This window comes from Oncorhynchus tshawytscha, linkage group LG34 (assembly GCF_018296145.1).
Source record: "Oncorhynchus tshawytscha isolate Ot180627B linkage group LG34, Otsh_v2.0, whole genome shotgun sequence".
Lineage (NCBI taxonomy): Eukaryota > Metazoa > Chordata > Actinopteri > Salmoniformes > Salmonidae > Oncorhynchus > Oncorhynchus tshawytscha.
The window spans coordinates 1,442,695-1,457,872 of NC_056462.1; the positions used below are offsets into that span (position 1 = coordinate 1,442,695).

Below are 15,178 nucleotides of genomic sequence, written 5' to 3' on the forward strand. Positions count from 1 at the left end.
CCAATTGTGCATAAAGTAAAACAATCAAACAGGAATGTGATGAGATCCGATGAGGTCAACATTACTTTTATTAGAAAGGTTAGTGAAGTAGCTATATCTGGCAAGACAAATAAAACTGTTGCAGCATTCAACTCTTAGTGATTCTGTCAACATCACATGTTCTACTCCATTACTGCCATTTCAATTTCTCCTTTTGACAGCTCAATTTATTTTGACAGTCAATTACAAATGGTTTTCATACCAAAAAAATATTGTTACGCTCCCACTTAAATGTTTAAAATGAATACTGTAATATTTTGGTCAAAAAGTAAAGTGATCGGTCTCACCTGCATAGAAGTCCATTTCTGTTTTGTAGTCAGTCATCTACTATAAAGCACTCGTAAACTTTCCCCCTCTTGGAATGTGTTCATAACACTAATATCATTGTTAATTGCAAAAAAAAACTTACTGTACTAATACCACTATCAGCTATACGGTATCTACATACAGTATCACAGAACATCCACATATTTATAGATCCAAATTTAGATTAGTCTGATTTAAGACAACATGAACTATCCTCCTCTTCCATCTATGACTTAAGACATGGAAGGACATTCTCACTTTTACTTTTTAATCAATTGTACTTTGCAGTAGAATGGTAGAACCCACCTGAATTTTGTGTTAACCATTCTGTTTTACTGCATATACACCTGGGCTTTCTCCAATAGATGGGAGTTTAGGACAAGCCAAGAAATGACTGGTCAAATCAGAGTCCTCTCAGAAATCCCACCCCCAAAATCCTGTGCTTTGAATTAGGTAGTCCTCTGATTGGTTTAAGGTGATCCCATCACTGACAACTTGGTTTTGAATAATGCTTCTCATTACAGACATAGGCTCAAACAGTTTCAATAAAGAGAAATTCCAGACTGATACGTGAAGTTGAATATAATGGTGAACACAGCGATTAGGCTGGTTCTACCAGTCTAACTTTACAGAGCATCCCGAAAAACATACAGTTTAAATCAACGCAAGTCTCTCTTCTGCCAATTAAGGTGTGTGGTTCTGCCATAATTGAAGGTGATCTTGTTAAATGATTATTAAAGCTGGTTGCTTGATAAGGTACTGATTGGACTCAGAAGAGCAGGTTGACATCCATGTCCTCTACAGAGAGGGAAAATGGAAAATTACAAAAGATTACATCTTTACAAGAGTTTACAATATAGGGTCATACTATCAAACATGTGTGAAATTCCATGTGTGGAACCTAACCTCTTGGTTTAAACTGAGCTTTTTTGTTTAATTTCTGTTTGTAAGTTTGTTTAAAATGTATGTATTGAGAGATGCAAGGATGGTGATGGGGTGAGAGAAGCACCGAGCGGGAAGAGGAAAATGGTGTACGTATGTATGGGTGTGTATATGTGTGTGTGTGCGTGCGTGTATGTATGCGTATGTGTGTGTCTATGCATGGGTATATGTATGTGTGTGTATGTATGTATGTGTATATATATATGCACGTAGATATGTGTAAGTGTGTGCTGTTTTTCTTGTTTTTGTTCTGTGTGCTTTGTCTCTGTTGTTGTATCTCTTAATATGGGTGAAAATTGTGAAATTCCAATAAAAATACTGTTACAAACATGTGTGAAAGCACATGACCATGGTCCTTATGTAAGCTACAGTAACGCAGCATTCATTCCTTCACTCCCATCTAACTACTACAACTATCACAACGTTGGCAAAATCATGTCAAGCCTCATTCTTTGGTCATTGAATTGCCTTCACTTTGTATAAGACTGTACACTCTTACCATCCTTGATGCCGAAGCAGTGGGCCCACTCCCTGAAGGACACCTGTTTGTCTTTGTCTGCGTCACACTCCTGGAAGAAGCGGGAGGTACAATGCTCCATGGGGACCAACGGGACCCTCAGGGGGGCTAGCTCAGAGTGCGACAGGAACCTGGATAGGAACACCAGTGTCATTTTCATAAGCCTATGCAATGGAAAACGTTTTGAAACATTTTGGAACAGAAAACTAAAATAAGCGTCTCCCATTCTTCAAGTAGAGCTTCCCTGTTTCACTCCATTTTATTCCATTGGGGGTTGAGTATGGGGAGTCTGACCCAAAACTAGAAACGATTCACACACAGTCTGAACTAGATTTACCCAAATGGACTAATTCCAGGAATATCCCAGCCGTGCTTCCACTTTTGTTTCCCGCTCTATGGGCCTTTAAGGTAAACTCAAATGTGAAAGTTTCAGTTAAACTGATTCTTAATCACATATTAGATTCAGACCCACCATGTATCTTATTCACAAGTAATCTGAATCAGATTCACCAACATTATACAATGAGAGCAATAATCAGAATGTCTTGTGAAGGTGAACAGCTACAAGTGAAGCTATTCACTCTTGAATCATATCAAAGACATATAACAACACTTCTTCAATATTATTTATGACTGTATCACTACTTGCTGATTTGACTGCAGGTATGACATCATCCATGATACTGGCCTACTGCACTAGGCGTGTAACTTTTTACAGAAGCTCATAAGCATTTCAATGAAAACTTGGCGTAAGCAAGAGGCTACGCAGGATCTTTTTCTTTTTCATTTTTTTATGACAACAACAACAACAAAATCATTTTTCTCCTGGAGTACTGTACCTGTCAGAAGGGTGCTGGTCCATCTGAGCGAACTGCCAGTGCACGGGATAGATGTACATGTTGTAGTTCTTCTCGAAGTCCTGGGCCAGCAACTCAATGGGGTGGTCGCCGGCATGGAGGCGCCTCTCACTCTCGTGGATCTTTCTCACCTGGGAGATTATTTATGGTCACACATGAATAATACAATTGGATTGGATTGAATATGAACGTGTGCTAACAAGATCGCAGTTTGAAAATCAATTGTGAGGCACTGGTGATTTTTGGGCTTTGAGATATAAACTATTATTCCCTAAGAATGCAGTTGGTTTAAACTTTATAAAGCGCCTTTATATGAATATGAATTATTTTGAAAATATAAATAATGGAACTATCAATGAACTACTTCTAACCCCTTTAAAGATGGTATGTCTAAATGTAATGTTTTACCCTCGTATTTTAAGCATAAAGTTAAGGGTGTCCATACAAGGTTTCTTTTTTTCTCCGATTTATTTGAAAAAAAGAAGAAGATATTTACTCACTCTGATGCGTTGCTTGGGGGTGAGGAAGCCAGGGGACATGGAGTCATGTTCATAGAGCTGCAGCAAGACGTTCTTCAGCCAGTCGCGCATACGCAGAGGAAACTGGACCAGTTCGCCATTCATACACGGTGCTATGACTAACAGAGAGAGCAAGGTAGTGGAAGAAAGAGAGAGAGTGAGAAAGAGAGGAAGGGGGAGAGGCAAGGTAAGATGAGACAATTAAATAGAGAGTGAGAAACAGACGAGAATGAGAAAGAAAAACGAAAGGGAGAGGAAGAAATGGAGAGAAAAAAATGTGTTATGCTGTAGTTATTTCAGATTAGATACTGTATGGTCAGAAACTGTAGAGGTGGTCTGACTATAGCTGTCTTACATTTGCAGGGTCCAGTGTAGTCCAGGTGAAGTCTATGGCCTCTCTTGCTGCCTTCCAGGTTGCACTTGGTGGCAAAGAGCTCACAGGATGTGTCATAGGTGACATTGTTAGTTCCACATACCTGCATGAAAGATACATTAGTTCATGTGTTGTGGATTTAACAAATGAAATGCTTCAGCTAAAGATATTGTAGTGATCCTGCTCTTGGTAAGAAACTAAGCATCACAGAGTTCCAATAGAGTTAACTCAATTCAGACTGAGGCTAGTGCACCTGTCTTGGACACAGGGGCCTGCAGATACAATTCTAGCCAAAACCAACAGCTCCCCAACGTTGTTAGAATATAATGTCAGGGTTGTACCTACCATTGCCAGATTCTTGGCATATTTCCTTCAAGTTTCCTCGAACTACAGATGTAGGATCTGAAGACGTATCCAAATCCTAACTTTTACAGCAGCATAGTTCTGTGGTACTGATCTTATCAATTTCTATTGCCCACAGTTCCTGTCCATAATAGCAACTCTTCCCAAATGTGTTTAAAGGAATTCCTTTCGTATTGTTTACGTTTATTGGACAGGATAGAAAGAAAGGAAGGAGTAGAGAGAGAAAGTGATAGAGCAGTGGGTCAGATTCAACCCATGCTCCTCAGCAGTACATACTGTATAGTGCATATGATCCAGAACTCTGAACCCCCCCCCAGGCCACCCCAATGACCACTGTTCATACTCACATGATCATAGTCAGTGACACTCTGTGGGCAGGCAGAAGGCTCCTGACACACGCACGTAGGCTTCTTCTCCTCGATGAGTTTGCAGGTCTTTCCACGTTTACAACGGAAGTTCTCACAAGGGTCTAAAAGAGATTTTTTTTGTCTAAACACACTCATGCCCTAGAATTTGATATCAGTGGAACATCGATGTGATAACACTATTGTTTCTTTTCTGCTAGATTCACTAAGTTATTGCATGTTCATGTGTTATTAATGTTTTAATCAAGTCTTAATCATGATTAACAAGTATGTACTTTCCAGTGGTTATAGATGTCAATGGAAACACCAGTACTACCACCACAGCCATTACCCCCTGCATTCCATTGCCATTTGAGTTTGCACAGTGCTCGAATTCAACATGAGCTCTCTCATTGAACCCTTAATCCAGCGGAGGCGGGGGGTTGTTTTGGTAGCAGCGGTGAATTGGAGTGGCACTATTCTTCTGGGAGTGTTAGTGAAAGGGCCCAGTCAGCAGATTCCTAGTGTGTGTGTGTGTGTGTGTGTGTGTGTGTGTGTGTGTGTGTGTGTGTGTGTGTGTGTGTGTGTGTGTGTGTGTGTGTGTGTGTGTGTGTGTGTGTGTGTGTGTGTGTGTGTGTGTGTGCGTGCGAGAGATTGACACTTACCGGCAGCGGAGGTTTGGGGTCTGTATAGGCTGGCCGCCAAAGAGGGCCTGGCGCTGGGGTAGAGGTCCACTGTCGCCCTGATCTGGACCGGGTTCATTCCCACCAGAGGAGCCTGGGTAGGAAACAGAAGATGAAATCACAATAGAGGTCAACAAACCACCCACAGATGTTAATAGATAAGATGTGGGCTGCATTTTAAATGACACCCTATTTCCCATACTGTATACACACATTTTGGGAAGCTCTGAGAATAGAGTAGATCCATCCATGGACCATCGGTTGAATTTCAAATAGGTCACTCACAGAAAAGGGCCTAGCTTTATATAGGGGTTACATGGTTCAATGTAGGTTGAGGTTTTAGGATGACATTGCATTATAGCTAATGGGCGATGTGTGATGAGTTTTACCCATTTCCCGGCTCTTCTCCGCTTGGGCTTGTAGACAGCATTGTCAGTGGTGCGGTAGTACTCCTTCTCCCCCTCATCCCCCTGGTGGTCTGGGACTCCTTCTCCTGGCGGGGCCTCATCCCTCTGTGGGGGGTGCTTCCTCACCCTCTGGTTCTTCCTCTGCTTCGTAGCTTTGCCTAGGGTGTGACTGGCGCTCTCGTTTATGTTCTTCTGCTCCTTCTCTTCTCCCCCTTCTACAGAAAGATGTGTCCCATCAAGATCCACACTGTTCTTTGTCTCTTGGAGTTCAGCGTCTGTGTCTCCGTCTTTTTTATTGTTTCCCTTTTCTTGGGAATTGTCCTTGGAACCTTTCTGCTGGTCCTTGCTTCCCTCAGGAAGTTTGTACTGGCCGAGCACTTCCTGGCTCTCAGAGGCCTCGGCTTCTTGTATGTCCTGCTGGGACTCATAGTCATCAGTGGCAGTGGGGATTTCATCTTCCTTGCTAACTTGTTCTTCTTTCTCCTCCACCTTTGCCTCCTCTTCCTTATTTAAGAGGAGCTGGGCGTCTTCGGCGAGGGATTTCCCTTCCTCAAGCTCGGTTTCCAGGGGCTGTGTGTTGTCACTGTCGCCTGCGTAGTCCAGATCCTCTGGAATCTCCGGCTCGGTGTTGCTGTACGTCTCTTCAACTTCAGCCTCTTGCTTTACTCCTCCGTCCCCGACCACAGGTTCCGCCTCTTCCTCTCCTTTCTCCTCATCCTCATCTGACTCCTCCTCATCTGCCATCGCCTCCACCTTTTCTGCCTCTTTCTCTGCCTCCACATCCACCTCCTCCTCCCCATCTATCACCTCCTCATCCTCCTCCTCCTTTTCCAAGTCTCCCTCCGCTTCTTCTCCCTCCTCCTCTTCAGACTGTGTCTCCTCAGACTCGATCTTTCCCTCCTCCTCTTCTTCCTCCTCCTCCTCTTCCACCTCTTCTTCCTCTGACTCCCCCTGGAGGAGGTCCACCAGTGCCTTATCGCTCAGCAGGACAGGGGTGCTCCTCTCACCACTGTCAGACACCTCGAACACCCCTTCCTCATTGGAGGGACCCATATTAACATTAGCATTGTCCTCGTAGCTCATGTCGTCGTCTTCCTGATCCTGACTGCTAGACTCAAAGGTCATGAAAGTCGGCAAGACCTCCCCCTCATTGGCCTCATCTGGAACAATGTCCTTTAGCAGGAAGGGAAGTGTAAAAAGTCAGTACAACTAAAAATGTAAAGTTTCTGGAAAGTCTTTTGTAAATATAACAAAAGATATAGCCTCTAGACAAACTTTTGTCATAAATGAAATAATAATATAATTATGAAAGGTAAAGTTTCCGGGGAATCCTTGTCAATGTTCCGTTTTTACAGAGATGTATTTAAAATACAGGAGTTGGATGCACTTTACCTTCTCTTTAGCTGTGTGTGAGGACTTGGATAAAGCTTGATGTTTGTCATGAGGTTTGCCTTTGACCTTGGGAATAGCAAGGAATTATTGATCAAATATCATTAGACTTGTGGTTATTCATTTATTTTATTAAAAAGCTGTTTCAAAAAGCAAGAGTGGATTTAATCAGTACTTACAGACACAGCAAATGCTGAGGTCAATAGGCAAATGAACAGTAAATGTGTCTTCATACCTATAATGACATCAAATTCAATGGCATATGTTATTTATTAGTATTTATACTTGAGTATAAAGTTTAAAGGACCAGTGCAGGCAAATTACTTTTTTCCCTCGTTTTGTATCATATTGAATACCATGAGTGGGACTTTTTATTGCTCAATCTAATTTGAGCTGATTTAATATTTTTCCATAGGCCTAACGGACACATGCTCAAACTTGTGCACTTTTAATAGACTGAAGTTATCGAGATATCAAAGTGTCACCAACAAAAACTTAAACAGCAGGCCGGGCGATCATTTTTCACATGCAAATAACCATTTTTCTGGAAGTGCTCAAGGCATGCCATTCCATGACAGCAGTATTTCTTTTTCAACAACCTTATAAGGTCCATTGCTTCAAAACATTGTTGAAAAAGAAATACTGCTGTCATGGAATGGCATGCCTTGACAACAAAAATGTAAACAACCGAGTAGGCTAATAAGTCCTTAGTTTTTGGCTTATGTTCAGGTAAAACTATTTATCTAATCAATATTTCCAAGTCATATGCTTGAAGATAAAGGGTATTTAATCAACTGAAATTACCAGAAATCTGACAGATTTTGTTTTTTAATATAAAGATAAAGCCTAATCGTATAATTATCTATTGAAGTAGAAAGCAATGGGTAAGAAACATATCTAGCCCATAAAGTAAATTGCAAAATACATTTATGGCCATCTAAACTCTAACATTGACTGACCCTGCAATAGGTGTCGTTCAATTGGTAATATTACATTGTGTCTTCTAATAATGTCTCTTAAATAGGAAAGTAATCAGATTATGTTACTGAGTTTGGGTAATCCAAAAGTTGAGTTATGTTACTGACACACTTTTGGACAGGTAATTAGTAACTTTAATGGATCACATTTAGAAAGTAACCTACCAAACCATGTCAGCTCAACACAACTATGGAGAATTGAAATCCTGCCCCAAGCCGGCACCAACGGACACCAACTGAAATGGCCCATGGCAGACCACCCAGACCTCCACCCGCACGGTAGTCTTGGCATTGTGGACACCTTCTCCTTTCCCAGCTGTAAGCACTGTGGGCTACACTGGGAGCCGAAACATCCAAGCTATAAAAACTCACAAACGTGTGTGATGATGCCCAACTTGCCGCAGCGCAAATATCCCCTACAGTCAATCCTTTAAATAATGCCCAGATGCTGCCAGGCCCATGGTCGAGTGGGCGCGTACACCGCTAAGTAACCCTTATCACTTGCTGCTGCATGCCAGGGAGAAAACCTCCACAAGTCAGTAGGAGAGACGCTGCTCAGAGAGCACCCTGCTACGAGCTGGATTAGCTGAACAGAAAAAATCTGGTCACATAACCAGATATCTCGGATCCACTCAAAGGGCATGCATAAAGCTAGTACTGGACACAGAGCATGAAATCTCTGTTGCTCTTCACAAGCAAAAGGAGGAGGTGAAAAGGGAAAATAGCTCAAAGGCTAAAGACGTGTAGGTCATGACCATGAAGGCCGCATTTGGACACAGCGTCACCTTAGAGTCGCCAGGGGTGAACTGAGTACAGGAACCATGTACGGATAATGTGTGGAGGCCCCCAACACATTTAGCCCAAGCCCAAGCCATGAGCAGAGAGCTCTTGTAGGAGAGGATCTTCAGATCCACCAACTCCAGAGGCTCAAAGGGGGCACAAGGCCTTCAAAACCAGAGCTAAATCCCATGTGGGCACAATAGGTACAGCAGTGTCCAAGATCACTGGTGAGCAATAGTTCCCAACGGGGCACTCAGGTCCCTCAGCGAGAAGAACAGACAACACTGCGAGTTTTCTTGTGATGTGTAAAGATCTAGGTCGGCCCTGCCAAACCTCTCCCATATCTGGGCAACCACCCAGGGGTGTAAGCCTCCACTAAACAGCCCAACAAACGTGGGTGGAGGCGCCTGAAACCTCAGAAGCTCCAGGTAATTGATATGTTGGGTACTCTGTCCCACCGTCCATACCCCCAAATCGAGTAGCCCCACACTTGGGGGGACACGTCTGTCATGACCAACAGAATAACACCTGTCCCATGAGCACCCCTTGCGACAGTACCGGAGGGTCTCCCCACTGGGCCAGTGCCAGCAGGCCTGTCGGGGAAATTGATGCATCCAAGAGAGTGGCTACCACCCAGCGCTGGAAAGGCAGCATCAATAATAATCCCAGGGCCCTGCATTAAAGACCAACATTTGTTGAAGAAAATTGTGATAAATAAAAAAATATACCAGTTTCATTTAAGGACCAAAAAAATGGCAGCTGTGCCATACATATTGCAAAATAAACTCAACAAAAAAAAGAAACGTCCTCTGACTGTCAACTGCATTTATTTTAAGCAAACTTAACATGTGTAAATACTTGTATGAGCATATCAAGATTCAACAACTGAAACATAAACTGAACAAGTTCCACAGACATGTGACTAACAGAAATTGAATAATGTGGTCCTGAACAAATAGGGGGTCAAAATAAAAAGTAACAGTCAGTATCTGGTGTGGCCAACAGCTGCATTAAGTACTGCAGTGCATCTCCTCCTCATGAACTGCAACACATTTGTGTTCTTGCTGTGAGATGTTACCCCACGCTTCCACCAAGGCACCTGCAAGTTCCTGGACATTTCTGGGGGAATGGCCCTAGCCCTCACCCTCCGATCCAACAGGTCCCAGACGTGCTCAATGGGATTGAGATCCGGGCTCTTCGCTGGCCGTGGCAGAACACTGACATACCTGTCTTTCAGGAAATCACAAACAGAAAGAGCAGTATGGATGTTGGCATTGTCATGCTGGAGGGTCATGTCAGGATGAGCCTGCAGGAAGGGTAACACATGAGGGAGGAAGATGTCTTCCCTGTAACGGCACAGCATTGAGATTGCAGGCAGAGACAACAAGCTCAGTCCGATGATGCTGTAACACACACACATGACGGACCCTCCACCTCCAAAGCGATCCCGCTCCAGAGTACAGGCCTCGGTGTAATGCTCATTCCTTCGACGATAAACGCGAATCCGACCATCACCCCTGGTGAGACAAAACCGCGACTCGTCAGTGAAGAACACTTTTTGCCAGTCCTGTCTCGTCCAGCGACGGTGAGTTTGTGCCCATAGGCAACGTTATTGTCGGTGATCTCTGGTGAGGACCTGCCTTACAAACAGGCCCACAAGCCCTCAGTCCAGCCTCTCTCAGCCTATTGCGGACACTGATGGAGGGATTGTGCGTTCCTGGTGTAACTTGGGCAGTTGTTGTTGCCATCCTGTACCTGTCCCGCAGGTGTGATGTTCGGATGTATCGATCCTGTGCAGGTGTTGTTAAATGTGGTCTGCCATTGCGAAGACTATCAGTTATCCATCCTGACTCCCTGTAGCGCTGTCTTAGACTTCTCACAGTACGGACATTGCAATTTATTGCCCTGGCCACATCTGCAGTCCTCCTTGCAGCATGCTTAATGCACATTCACGCAGATGAGCAGGGACCCTGGCCATCTTTCTTTTGAAAAAGTTTAGTTGGGAAGAGATTTTCACGGTTTTTGGTTAGGGTAGGTTTTAATAGTTACAGTGGGTACAACATCTCCTATACACTTCCTGATAAACTCAGTCACCGTATCTGTGTATTCGTCAATGTTATTCTCAGAGGCTACCCGGAACATATCCCAGTCTGTGTGATCAAAACAATCTTGAAGCATGGAATCTGATTGGTCAGAAAAGCATTGAATAGTCCTTAGCACAGGAACTTCTTTTTTGAGTTTCTGCCTATAGGAAGGGAAGGCCAAAATGGAGTTGTGACTTGCCAAAGGGAGGGCAGGGGAGGGTCTTGTAGGCATTTCGAAAGCTGAGTAGCAGTGGTGTAATGTTTTCTCAGAGCGAGTGCTACAGTCAATCTGTTGGTAGAACTTCGGTAGCGTTTTCCACAGATTTGCTTTGTTAAAATCCCCAGCTACAATAAATATGGCCTCATGATATGTGGTTTCCAGTTTGCAAAAAGTCCAGTAAAGTTCTTTGAGTGCCGTCGTGGTATCGGCTTGAGGGGGAATGTACACAGCTGTGATTATAACCGAAGAGAATTATCTTGGGAGATAATACGTTCGGCATTTCATTGTGAGGTATTCTAGGTCGGGTGAACAAAAGGCCTTGAGTTTCTGTATGTTATCACAATCACACCAGGAGTAGTTAATCATGAAACATAAACCCCCTCCTTTCTTCTTCCCGGAGAGTTCTTTATTCCTGTCTGCGCGATATACTGAGAACCCAGCTGGCTGTATGGACAAAGACAGTATATCCCGAGAGAGCCATGTTTCTGTGAAACAAAGTATGTTACTCTGGAAAGAGATTCTCGCCCTGAGCTCGGCTACTTTATTATTCAGAGACTGAACATTAGTGTGAAATATACTCGAAAGCGGTGGATGGTGTGTACGCATCCTGAGTCGGACTAGAAGTCCACTCCAAATATCTCTTCTCGGCTAGCTGTGTTTTGGATCAGCCTCTGGAATCAGTTCAATTGCCCTGAGGGGTACGAACAAAGGATCCAATTTGGGTAAGTCGTATTCCCGGGTTGTAATACTGGTGAGTTACTAGTGGTTTACTTCTTTAGTTCTTTCCAGGCTGAATGTAGTAACACAAAAAATGTCCTGGGCTAATTAATGTAAGAAATAACACACACCTGTATCCTGACGTCACTGTTCACATGATCCAGGGCAACACATGCGCGACATTGGTCGGAGCAGGCAGTGAGTCTCCCGTAAAGTGCCATCTGAGGGGGCATTAATGCCCTCTCGTGGACAGGGATGGACTGGTTCTTTTTTATTTCCACCACTCTCAACAGCCGCTTAGCCGGCAGGGCTCCGCCTGTCTCCTTTCGGGAAGTTTCTCCACCGTCAGCCCCGAGAGAGTCAGCTAAAGGTGACACTTTGCCACCACAGTAGCTCCAATACATTTCCTGAGCTGCAGAACGGTGCACCGGGACATGGGCAGAATGAAATCTGCACAAGAGCTCTGTGTGGGGCTACGTGGCAGTCAAAGCTGCATCCAACTCCGTCAGCAGCTCAGTCTGGTAGAACTGCATCATAGTTACGGACGAAGGGGAATGTGGCTTGGAGCAGGTTGTTGTCACTTCCTTGCCAAAATCCATAAAAAGAGGCAGGTGGTGCTTGACAGCAGAAATCACAGGGTGCAGGTACAGATTTCTTCTGTGGTGGAGGAAGGTCACTTCTGCGGGGGAGGACAATCACAGGCGTGGGGAGGTGGCTGCCCCTGAATTAAGTCCTCCTCATCAACCAAGAACCCTGCTGAGCCCGCCAGGGTTAACATGTCGTCATCCAAACCTGGGCCCAGTGAGTCACTGTGGGAGACCTATTCAGCCGGCTCACTATCGCCCTGCTGGGAGGCTAGTTCTGCTCTGACCACAGCCCCAAATTCCTCACCACGTCCTGCAACTTGACAGGTACCGACATCCAGCACAGGAAGGTCGCCAATGTTAACCCCGAGCTTTCTCAAGAATGCTACATGTCTATCCAAAGAGTTTGCATGCAGCCGCTGGCAATGCGCACACAAACTGATCGACCATGAAGGGATAGTTTAGATGGCACAAAGTTAGATAGTCTCATGTTCCAATAAAACATTTTTTGTAGAAGCATGAATTGTTCTTGCTCACATTGAGGTGAAGAGTGAAATCATTTAAGAATGAATTCGAGCCACAGTGTTATCACCTGTGGAAGGTGGGGCTTTCAGAAAGGCACGGATTTCATTAGCCTAGTCAGGCGTGATTTTAGTTCTTCACTCAAAGTCACTCATTCATATACCTTTATGTACATATTCTTTATCCCCTTACACTTGTGTCTATAAGGTAGTAGTTTTGGAATTGTTAGCTAGATTACTTGTTGGTTATTACTGCATTGTCGGAACTAGAAGCACAAGCATTTCGCTACACTCGCATTAACATCTGCTAACCATGTGTATGTGACAAATACAATTTGATTTGATTTGATTTGATTTGAGTGAGTTGTGTTGTACCGAGAGTACCGACTGAAAGGGAACCCTTCCACTCAGACCACTCCCAAAAATTCCTAGCAAAATTCTTGCTTGAGATATCGTTTTTTGCTTCTTTGTTTTGATATTGAGATAAAAACAGCTGTTTTGGGCCTTTAAAGTGGCAAAGTGTGATTAGTACATACATTTTTGTACTTTTATATTATTGTTATATACCCATTGATTCTTGAAGAATATAAGTTATTAATGCCTTGTTTAATTGTAGCACCCCATCAGAACCTAAAATATTATATTTTATATATCTCATGGATGGTCAGTCCTTGCAGGCCTTGCATCCATAGCTCTGTCTATCTTCCAGCTGTATCTACCAGCTGTTTAAAAAGATCAGTGGCAGGGTATACGCTTTGTTATTGTCTGAACTGCAGATTGCCCCTTTAATTATGGGTATAAATGGGCCATTCAAATGATTTTATCATACTGTATATCAAAGACAGACATGAGGTTTGAGGTCCACATGAGGTCCACCTTGGTCTCTGATAAGGGCAATGACAATCCCTTATTATGCAATCGTTCAAAACCAATGGACAAACCATTTCCCCCAACTTTAGAACATTTAAATCTTGAGTCCCTTTAGGGCTCCTGAGTGGTGCAGCGGTCTAAGTCACTGCATCTCAGTGTTAGAGGTGTCACTACAGCCCCTGGTTCAATTCCAGGCTGTTGCACAACCGGCCATGATTGGGAGTACCATATGGTGGGGCGCAATTGGCCCTGCATTGTCTGGATTTGGCTGGGGTAGGCAGTCATTGTAAATAAGAATTTCTTCTTAGATAACTTAAATAAAGTTTAAATACAAAACTAAAACACCCTCCCTCTCGGTTTCCATAGTGTGAAACTCTCCCTTCAGAGATGCACCCCTCTCTCAAAAAGTCACATTGAGAGTTCAGTGGACGCTAAAGCAAACAGCAGAAGCTACTAGACAGGAAAGAGAGTCGACTAAGTCCACAAAGTTTTTGTCCCTGTGTTTGGAGACAATGCGGGGGGTGGGGGAGATATTGCATGCCAAAAATGATAAATCACTTGGAAGAGATTGAAACAGGATGATTCTGTTTTAGCCTAATGATATAAATATCATGTGAACGTTGTCTTTGTCGGTTTTACTAGCTACATAAATGAATGGGATTACTCTTTGGTCAAACTTTGTAAAGTTTTTAAAAGTATGATTTAAAAAAAAAAATTTACCCAGTAATTTCATGAAACACTCTCTAAAGCATGCATGCTAATGTAAAATCTGAGTCATAGACGTCTAAAACGTCCATAACATCTAAAACAATCCTGCAGTAGCACCCTATGCAACACAATGGGGACAAAAAATACACATCTGAGCAGATTGATTTAGCAGTAAACAAAACACAAAATCACTCTTCTCATATATATCCACCACATCCCCAGTGTCAATTTCCTCAATAAGACAGATTTAGAGGGATTTGTTTTTGTGACGACAAAATGTGTCTTCAAGGAATTTAGAATGATAATTTCAAGTGGATGTAACTAAGAGAGAAGAAGAAAAAGTTATTACCTGATGTTGGCAGCTGCAAGGAGAGGTTTGAGACTGCGTCACACAGATGCAAACACACATACACACACAATGTACTATCTCACCCAAGAAAGTGCACACACTGTCTCTCGCACACTGACGCTTCGTCCAGCAACACACACACCACACCTCTCAGGGTCTTTTGTGCCTTCTGTGTCAAGGGAAACAGTGGACAGTGGACAGTGTCCTACAGCAGAGGAGACAGTCAACTGAGTATGGCCAAGCAGGGAAGCGAGAGAGAGAGTTTATTCAACCAAACCCGTAATGCGGAAGTTTACGCACTAGCTCTTATTTCCTATGGTCAACTAAAATCCCCCAAACTGGTTTACAATCACAAGGATGGATGATAAACTGATGCGTGAACCACAGGAGGCCGGTGGCACCTTAAAAAGGGGAGGATGGGCTCATAGTAATGTCTGGAACGGAATCAATGGAATGGTATTGGACACATCAAGCAGATGGTTGCCATGTGTTTGATACACTACATGACCAAATCTATGTGGACACCTGCTCGTCAAACATCTCATTCCAAAATAATGGGAAATAATATGGAGTTGGTCCCCCGTTTGCTGCTATAACAGCCTCCACTCTTCTGGGAAGGCTTTACACTAG

The 15,178-nt window shown here is 43.5% G+C and overlaps 1 protein-coding gene across 1 annotated transcript; it reads right to left on the reverse strand.

Annotated features, from left to right (window-relative positions):
• Positions 1-50: 50 nt before the first annotated feature.
• Positions 51-14,864, reverse strand: LOC112231578 (SPARC-like protein 1). Its single transcript, XM_042311991.1, has 11 exons — positions 14,549-14,864; positions 6,918-6,973; positions 6,742-6,807; positions 5,332-6,522; positions 4,925-5,036; positions 4,263-4,384; positions 3,535-3,655; positions 3,162-3,298; positions 2,644-2,792; positions 1,787-1,935; positions 51-1,143 (listed from the first exon to the last, which is right to left on the reverse strand). The coding sequence occupies exons 2-11, from the start codon at positions 6,969-6,971 to the stop codon at positions 1,115-1,117; spliced, it is 2,130 nt and encodes a 709-aa protein (XP_042167925.1). The 5' UTR covers positions 6,972-6,973; positions 14,549-14,864; the 3' UTR covers positions 51-1,114.
• Between the last annotated feature and the right edge of the window lie 314 nt (positions 14,865-15,178).

What these genes read in the sequence shown, in the direction of transcription:
- LOC112231578 (XM_042311991.1), bottom strand. Translation starts at nt 6,971, where the DNA reads ATGAAGACACATTTACTGTTCATTTGCCTATTGACCTCAGCATTTGCT. An exon ending in CTACACTGGACCCTGCAAAT is followed by an intron (nt 3,299 to 3,534) that starts GTAAGACAGCTA and finishes TCTCTCTGTTAG; the next exon opens with TCATAGCACCGTGTATGAAT. An exon ending in CTGCTTCGGCATCAAGGATG is followed by an intron (nt 1,144 to 1,786) that starts GTAAGAGTGTAC and finishes CCCTCTCTGTAG; the next exon opens with AGGACATGGATGTCAACCTG.